The sequence below is a fragment of the Monopterus albus genome, unplaced genomic scaffold (genome assembly GCF_001952655.1).
Source record: "Monopterus albus unplaced genomic scaffold, M_albus_1.0 scaffold31.1, whole genome shotgun sequence".
NCBI lineage: Eukaryota > Metazoa > Chordata > Actinopteri > Synbranchiformes > Synbranchidae > Monopterus > Monopterus albus.
Window position 1 is genome coordinate 3,610,801 of NW_018127911.1, and position 8,916 is coordinate 3,619,716.

Below are 8,916 nucleotides of genomic sequence, written 5' to 3' on the forward strand. Positions count from 1 at the left end.
AATTTCACACAATAGCACTGTAAGAGAATTATCATGGCACCAAGTCCCTGGTCTCCACTGGCTTCAAACAAAACAACAAAAAAGGTAGAGTCAAAGGACAGTGTGTTATTTTGTGTTGGTGCCGCAGTTATGTGATGCAACCAATTCAAGTGGTGGGGTGTCCTATATTCACGGTTTATCAAAAACTTTATTTTGTATATTCAAATAATAAATTTGAAGGTCAGTGCCACAGTCTTAAAAACACTACCTGAACCTGAGCAGCACTGACCACTGCTCTATGAAGCCTGAAGGTGACCAGTGGCACCACGCACATGCTTCAAGTTACTACTCCCATACAATAAGTCACAGACTTAGATTCCGGTATTTCAAACCTTTAATGCATTAAGTTTTGACATTTTGTAAAATCAAACAGTTCCATATCAGTTATGTAGTAAGGGGAATAAACTGGAAGAGACCTCAGGTAAATACAACAATAATTTAAAATTAAAAGAATTCAAGCACCTTTTTGATTGAGTCTACTGCACTACTTAGACGAGTGAACTGCACAAGCACGGAGAAGTGCTATCTTACTATTCAGGGGCCAGCTGCTAATACTGCTGAATTACACAGAGGGAGGACATGGCTGCCTGCTGAATATCATCGTCAGTAATACAGATGATCCCCCTTTTCAGCCAGCTGTTAAGGGCTGTGGTGTATTTTTTTTTGTTTTGTTTTTAAATCACAATTTATGATGAAATATGAAAGTGAAAACACAGCAGGTTTAGAAGAATAGTTTGACTCATTGGGGGGGGGGGAATGCTCATTTGCTTTCTAGCTTTCTAGAGAGCTGCCAGCTAGCGTGAGCTTAGTTTAGTGCACCGGTTCATGTGTAACTAGTGCAAAAATTGGAAATAGGATGTGAGCAGCTAGCCTGACCTTGGTTACTGTGTTTACGGTAACGATGTCTGCCTGCAAGTATCTTGAAAGCTAATTAACTCGTTCTATCCAACCGCCAGAAAGTGAACATTTCCCAAACAGACAAACTAATATTGCTTTAAATACATACTGTCAGGCCATCATTTTGCCATCTTTATCTGACTGATTGAAACAGAAGCTTAGATTTAATAAACACTGTCAACTTAATAACACTCTGGGATACAAAAGAACCACCTACAGATGCCAGCTGTGCACCTGTTTGATCAGACAACACGGCATAAAATCAGACACTGACAATGGAGATGGAGAAGGCTGGCACTTCAGTAAAGTGAGCTAATGTATGTTTGTTTTTTGTTTTTTTGTTGTCATGATTACTTTTTAAGTTCACAGCTCAGGGTCTGTGGATAATGTTAGCACAAATGCGGAAGTAACACAAATCTGTTATCCACGTACATCAGCAAATCATACCCCTCTACACACCTCAAACATAAGTCTCAGGCTAAAAACGAACTGATCGAACCTAAATACCACAAACTGGACGGTAGTAGGAGAAAGCAGAATTGTATAAAAAGTCAACTAAGAAACCTACTTTAAGTATGTAGTTGTGGTGGTTTTCTGTATGCATGCTCTTTTAGTGTTCACTAGTTTCAGAATGTGCTTCTGTTGGTTAATTTGAGAAAAAGCACTCTTTGTGATGTGTAACAAGGAACAGTAAGAGGACAACATTACTGTAGTTGATGTTGCCTTCTATTATGAATGATACTGTAAGGCAGAATGGAGACAACAGTGCCACATCTCACAGGAGCTCAAACCCTCCTTTATCCAGCCCATGTGGGTCAATTGTTCATATTTAGAGATAGGCACCTCAGACAGCTGATGGATAGGTCCACACGGGTTAGTTTTTAAAAATTAAACCTTTTGAAGAACCATGATGAGAAAATACTTAAAATCAGAAACGCCACCTCTAAGGGTACATAAGCCACATGCTCAGTGGTTTGTACTATGATTTCTGAGTGCATTTCTCTCTATGTGTACATTTCTGTCTACCACTTTCTTCACTAGCAATATTTAACATTTTTGGTGAGAGAAATAAAAAAATCAGGAATTGAAAGCATTTAACCTTTTAAAAGTTTCTTTAAAGGGTTAAACTTTTTTTTGTTTAAACAGACTTGCGCTGGCACTGGTTTGATTTTGTAATAGCCAACATGATTTCAGTTCCATGCAGTTACTTGACGAGGACTCATTTGTCTTTTTTTTTTTTTAAGCAAAGTCCTCAGAGGCCGCTGACGGTCATTATTGTCCTTTATCATCCTCGCATGTCAACTGACCACTCTCCCACTTGAGATCATGTCTCTCTCTGCACCACCCTTCTCTATCAGCGTTATTTGTACAACTTGGCATGCTTGTCTCCATTTCAAGGAAAAGTGTAGATTCTATAGGCCATAGAAAATGGGACTAATGATGCAAATTACTGAACTGATTTGCATGGAGTGGTTGTGGTCTTCAGATATTCAGCATCCGATGCTTTGAATCCACTTGAGTAGAGAGGCCAAAGCAGAGCCTCCAGTAAAATAAAGTTTTTGATTTGAGCCTAAAATTCACTGGTCTCACTTTTGGAGCTAAAGCTGAATCCAGACTATAACCTTGAAGTCAAAGCTTGTTGGTTTTGAAGCTCTAATCACATCCATCTCATAACCACAGCAGTGTAACACTGCTTTGAGATCAAAACACCGTGGTGAAGAATACTAGGGCTTTGTGTTGTTAGAGTGAAAATATCATCACAGCCATCATTCACATAAACACAACATTTAGAGGTACAGGATGCATGAGTTGTGCCCACTGCCTGTAACCACACTACACACATACAAATGAGGAAAGCGAGTTCAGCTGGGCAACTTCTTACATTTGAAAACTGTTTTGTTTGCCTCTTTTTGTTGCCAGATGAGTGAGCCTGACCAAGTCAGGGAATAGCAGAAGGTTTAGAAGATGAAAGGAGAACTTTCAGGTAAAATAATGATACGTTTCCGTGTCTAAATTGTTCGACACCAACACAGGATACAATAAATGTTTCTGGTATTATGTTGTGAATATGTGCATTAGAAAATAGAGTTAAACCCCCCAAAATTATATAAAAAAAAGAACAAAACCAGAACACAAAAGGTGGGAAATAAAATACAAAAATATTTACATACACATTATATATGCATATATGATGCATATATACACACATAATGCTATACATATATACTGTAACATATTACACATGGTCAGCTTGCTTGTTGTTAGTCACAGGAACAGATGCTGTTTATCACCCCCCTAGATGAGAATTGGTTAAGGGCAAAATTTAAACTTTTTTCCTTCAGTCTTTCACACATTTTTTTTTTTTTTTGATTGAACAACTACTGAAAGGTTCTTATTTGTGTTGCTGTGTAATAGCTGAGTAAAAAAAAAAAAGTCACTTGGACAGGTAGAAAGAGTCGGTACTTTCTCACAGGTGAGCAGGTCGCCAGCGGAGAGAGGAGAACCAGGGTTGATTTGGGAGGATTTTGGCTGACACAGTGTGCACCCTTCAAGTCCAGCCCAGCAGATGAGTTTGGATATGCAGGGTGGGGCTGCGGGGAGGGAACGTCGGCGGGCAGTGATCAAATACAACGGGGAAGGGGTTTGTTTAGTTCCAGATCCGAAGGAAACTGTCCCCGGTGGCCACGGCCATGCCGTCTTCTGTCACTCCTAAGCAGCTCACTCTGTTGTCGTGGCCCGCTAGGACACCTGGAGGTCAATGGGGGGGGTTATATGTCTATTTATATCTTAGTCATCAACAGAAAAAATGACTGGCAAAATAATTATTTAAGCCAACATTTCCCCTAAAGTTTCTCAAGTGTGATAATTAACACACAAGTGAAACAAAAACTGCTAATCTGAACATCTTTGACCATGATGATGATTTCTCTTTGGTTTATAAAATTTCAGAAGATAAATATGATTGGGAAAACAACTGGCAGAATAATGAAAGAAGTAATTTTTGGCTGGAGCCCAGTTTGATATGAATATAAGCAGTTACCAATAATTAAGGGGGGGGGGAGAACACGTTTCTATTCCTTATAAATTAAAACAATTATAACAAGTTATTGTTCATCTTACAATCAAGTTTAGGTGCATTTCTCTCAATAACAACAGAGAGAAAATAGGTACCCATCAAGGAAAACAGGAATTCAAGATGCTATGAGCTCATACTGTCAAAACAAATTGGGGCTGAAACAATAAAGTCTAAGTCCTGTTCACTTTCACACTTGACCCATGTGTTCCTAATCAAAATTCAATCAGAAAATAGTAGACAGTAGTAAATTGACCTCATGTAGCTCCTGCTGTTGTCATTTAACACTTGTAAGCTGAAGTGTAAATGTAGCATAAAAAGGCTATCTGAATTCATAATATTTCAGTTTGCTCACAGTGATAAAAGCTACACTAAGGCATCAGTTAAAAAAAACAAAACAAAACAAAAAAAAAAAAAAAGTGATCACAGGTTTACCGAAGTAACACTATGTTTTACCAGCTGCTTCTAATGAACTAACCAATTAATCTCAGTCAAGACGGTGACAAGGCATTTCTTTAAACCAACAAGTCACCTCATATCTAAAAGTTTGAAAACCCATACCCAGACTTCAGACCTTACTTACCTGCACGCTCGCCTTTCAGAGTGTCCCAAACGTTGCAGTTGAAGTCATCGTAACCAGCCAGGAGCAGGCGGCCGCTCTTGGAGAAAGCCACAGAAGTGATGCCGCAGATGATGTTGTCATGGCTGTACATCATCAGCTCCTGGTCAGCACGTAGGTCAAACAGCCTGCAGGTTGCGTCATCTGAGCCTGTGCCAAAGGCATTACCATTGGGGAAAAACTGCAGGAGAAAAGGAGGAGTATGGGAAGTGATGTTAAACCAATTTATAGCGTTTGAGGCAGGGGTGGGGTTCCTGGGCAGAGGCTTCTTGTTTTTACCAGTCTTACAGATCACCTAGAGCTCGCAAGGCGAAAAAGTGTGGGCACCGCTGACCTAGAGCTAATAAGGCCTGAGATGGTGCATTTTGACATGAGTAGGCTAATATTCACACAGCTTCAGTCTTTGTAATGTGATTTTCCCAGTCTATTGCTACAGTCCAATGAAAACCTCCAACCTCCACACTGCCTGCATGATACCATATTCTAACTCAGAAAAATAAAGTTTAAATTATGCTAAATCATTACATAATTGTATGAAATCTGTTTTTTTTATGTTAATGTTTTAATTATCCTCCACATTTTTGCTTGAGTTTTGTTTGTTTCATTGTGTTACTCTTAAAAGAAACTATCAGAATTCACACCACAACCGGTTTGGTTTAGTTTACTTTCTCATGAAACAGTTTTGCTGAGGAATGATCCCCATTATTTTTCAAGCCACAGCAGGGTGTTTGTATTAATAAACACAAACTGAGCAGTTAGGATGAGTAATGACCGTCTTAGAAGTCTGGCACTCAAAGAAGCATAAATACTGTGAGAGTGAAGAGGTCAAACGACCCCAAATCACAGACCTCATCATAAAACTGGAAGAAAAATGAAACTCTCTCTTCTAAAAGGCACAAGACAATCAAAAGATATTTAGGTGTAGCTCCACATCCAAGCCAATCTTGTAGTGTATATGTGAATAAAGGTCCAAGCACTCACGCTGACGGCGTTTATGTCGGACACGTGGCCGGTGAAGGACTGCCTGCACATGCCATCACGGATGTCCCACAACTTGGAGGTGGCGTCGCAGGCTCCTGACACAAAGGTCTTGTAGTCTGGACTTAGAGACAAGCTCATCACATCACCTGTGTGGCCAGTGAAGATGGTGGCCTGCTGGCCTGTCTCTATGTCCCACAGTGCACTGCAAGAGAGAAGCAGCGATTAGGAATCAGTTGGTGTCCCCTGAGTTATTAGGAAGGCTCAGCTGGGAAGTGCACAGCACCAGAGACAATAAATGTCACCTGCCACATTACAGTATTAACACAATGAAGATGTATTAGCTGCTATGCTAACAAAACTTTCAGATTGTATGACCCCATAGGACTATGACTGACAATGGCTGATCTGCAATATGCATCTAATCTCACTTAACAGAACCATAGAGAAGAGCACAGAGCAAAGTGTTTTTGTCAAGTCCATACAAAAGGTAATTCCAGAGCAGCAATACGAGATAAAGCTGGTGAAGAGGATGGACACTGGAGAGATACTCTTAACATTCACCTACAATTTGGAGAAGCATTGTCAGCTGTGTGTGTGTGTAACATGCAAGCAAGAATATCAATGAAATATCACTAACGCAAGAGGTTAAGAGAGTCATTGCTCACCAGGTGGTGTCTCCGGAACTGGTCAGTATCTGGTTATCATCCAAGAAACGACAGCAGGACAAATATCCTGAGGATAAACACAAGCTCAGTAGCAGATAAGGAGAGTTGTGCTCTGGCCCTTGGCAAGGCACTTAACTGACTACCCACAGTGAGATCTGCAGCAACTGAATTTTTACTGCTATACTAATCACTCATTTTGGTAGTTATGTCCACCCAAGTACAGTCTATGCTGAGCCTGTATTTGTTTAACTATTCGTCGAAACAGATAAACGTGTCTGTCCAGCAGGTGCCCAAAAGAGGGAGACCTTCAAGGATGTGCAGTACAACAAAGTCAAGGCAGTCTGATCATGTGAAATTGTATAAAAGAAAAGTGAAATCTCTACACAAGCTGACAAAACATCAAAGTTATCCCAGTACAGTATTAGTCAAATAAAGACAATGTTAAGGTTAAGGCTGAGTCTCATTTTATTAGTATCATTTTTCAGATAGCCCCATGCCTACCTGTGTGTCCAGGTAGCTCTCTAGTGACACGCACGTTGCCCTCGCGGGTCTTCAGGCTGTATATGGAGCAGATGTTGTCCAGGCCACCACAGGCCACATAGTTCCCAGAGGGGGCGTAGGCGCACGTCATCACCCAGGACGAGCGCAGTGGAATGGCATGCATCTGAGTACAAGCAGAGCCAGTGTCTTTTCTTTGTTAATACAATAAAGAAAATATCACTAAGGTTAAGGTCAGTAAATCGTTATGTACTTTTATGTGATCAGCTGACAAAAATCTAACATCTCCTGTACTTGAAGAAATTACAGGATGCATTCCTTCATTTGTCTGGGTGACACTATTGCAAAATACGTCAGTTAACAATGCAGCAATAAAATTACATAATGGTACAGACTTATTTAGATAACAGAGACAGAAGGTGGTTTCTTTTTCTACTCTGGATGTCAAAATTTTGGCATGAGCAGCATCTCCAAACAGTAAGTATTGAGGTTCAGATGGTATAGGCCACCTCTTTTTGGTTTCAGAGAATTGTATCATTATTTTTGGGTAATAACATCAATCAGAACATACCTAACCATAATGCTGAGTGATACTGATTTTTTTGCAAAATACAGCCAAACTAATTATAATATGCCTCTCAAAAGTCAAACTGGAGCCATTGAAATGTGGTATGGGAGCGGCACACCACTGATGGCAGGAAACAAGGTTCGACTTCAGCATTTAATGTAGGTCAGATGTACATATCATACATTTTGTTGTTTATCATCAGTAATCTCACCTAGTTTGACTTCAACATTTAATGTTGTTGTTTATCATCAGTAATCTCACCTTATTTGTCGTGTAGCTGTCCCAGATGATTAGCTTTCCATCCTGTGAGGCACTGACAAGTACCCTGGAAACAAGTTAAGAAGACCAACATGAGTAGGCCAACACAAAAACCTCATATAATCCTAAGGTACATGCACCTTGTTCATTAGAAACAATGAGAGCCAGCCCCCTTATAGACTGTGCTATACTGTCTGAATGAGTAAAATGAGCACTGTCCAATGTAAGCGCCCTACTCCTCTCTCTTTGTACTCATTTCCCTCCATGTTCCCTCTACCAGTGGAAGTCTCCTTATCCAGGGAAGCCATTTTTAATGTCCCACACCATGTAATATTCATCACCCCAGTTATGTAAAAGTCCCAACTGTTGAGTGGGAGGTAGAAGCCTGAGGGGTTGGGAAAGTACAAGAAAGAAGCTGAAGTAGGACAACAAGAAGAAAAAGACACAGAAGACTGACTAAGTATAAACAGGGGGCATAGCATAATAGCTGAAGGTGATGCAGATGTAGAACAGCTGGAACCCCTCCCTCCCATCTTGACTGGGTGTTCCTGTCTCTCCTGGGACAGAAAATGGTCCGAGTGCATTACACTACAATCAAGAGGAGAGCCATCAAGCTCATCTATGGATAAACAATGGTGAACTCCACGCATACTAAAAATACAGTCCTGACCAATAATTCTTGGTGCTCATATTTGCAACAAAACAGTTAAAAATGCGGTTTGTAAATTTAAAGTTAGTGACAACTCAAGGTGTGCAGTCACAGCTGCAATCCAATGTGGACATGGAGAAACTTTACTCAACGATTAATTGTGAATCATCACAACCTCTGGAAAACTGTTAAAGCTTCATATTGGTTCTCGTTCGACTAATGATATGAAAATTAAGTAGTTAAGGCAGTTTTCTACTGTTTTACTGTTAAACTCCTGCTGTCTGACTGAAGTAGTGGCCATGCTTGGCTGGAATGTAAACCTGCAGACTGTCAGAGTGGCTCAGGGAGAAATGAATGTCAGAGTTTCTACAATTCTAATAAATTCTAAGTCTAAGTTTTGTAAAACAACAGCATTTTATCTTTCCATTGATGGGAAAAAAAACCTCAGTGTTATTTAAAAAAAAAAAAATCTTTACAGCCAATCTAAAATAAAACCTCTAAAAATAAAAAGATGAAATGATAAATCCAGCCAAGAATGGAAAAAAGTCCCTCCAAAAAAAACAAACAAACAAAAAAAAAGTTAATTCCATATCCTGCTTAGAGCTAAGAATGGTGCCGTTTTAGATTAACTCCACTACCTGGAGTCGCTCCCCCAGTGCATTGCATAGA

At 39.9% G+C, this 8,916-nt stretch overlaps 1 protein-coding gene across 1 annotated transcript; it reads right to left on the bottom strand.

Annotated features, from left to right (window-relative positions):
• Window positions 1–3,289: 3,289 nt before the first annotated feature.
• On the bottom strand, window positions 3,290–8,910 carry LOC109958248 (guanine nucleotide-binding protein subunit beta-4). The gene is made up of 7 exons (XM_020596761.1): window positions 8,886–8,910; window positions 7,602–7,665; window positions 6,776–6,938; window positions 6,275–6,341; window positions 5,610–5,811; window positions 4,593–4,809; window positions 3,290–3,684 (listed from the first exon to the last, which is right to left on the bottom strand). Exons 1-7 carry the CDS (start codon window positions 8,906–8,908, stop codon window positions 3,584–3,586), a joined length of 837 nt encoding a protein of 278 aa, XP_020452417.1. The 5' UTR covers window positions 8,909–8,910; the 3' UTR covers window positions 3,290–3,583.
• Window positions 8,911–8,916: the final 6 nt, after the last annotated feature.

Excerpts from the sequence above, each read along its gene's own strand:
- LOC109958248 (XM_020596761.1), bottom strand. The coding sequence starts at position 8,908 with ATGCACTGGGGGAGCGACTCCAG. Across the intron at positions 5,812-6,274 it reads AGTTCCGGAGACACCACCTG|TGCACTGTGGGACATAGAGA; the intron begins GTGAGCAATGAC and ends TCTCTCTTGCAG. Across the intron at positions 4,810-5,609 it reads CCGACATAAACGCCGTCAGC|TTTTTCCCCAATGGTAATGC; the intron begins GTGAGTGCTTGG and ends TTTCTCCTGCAG.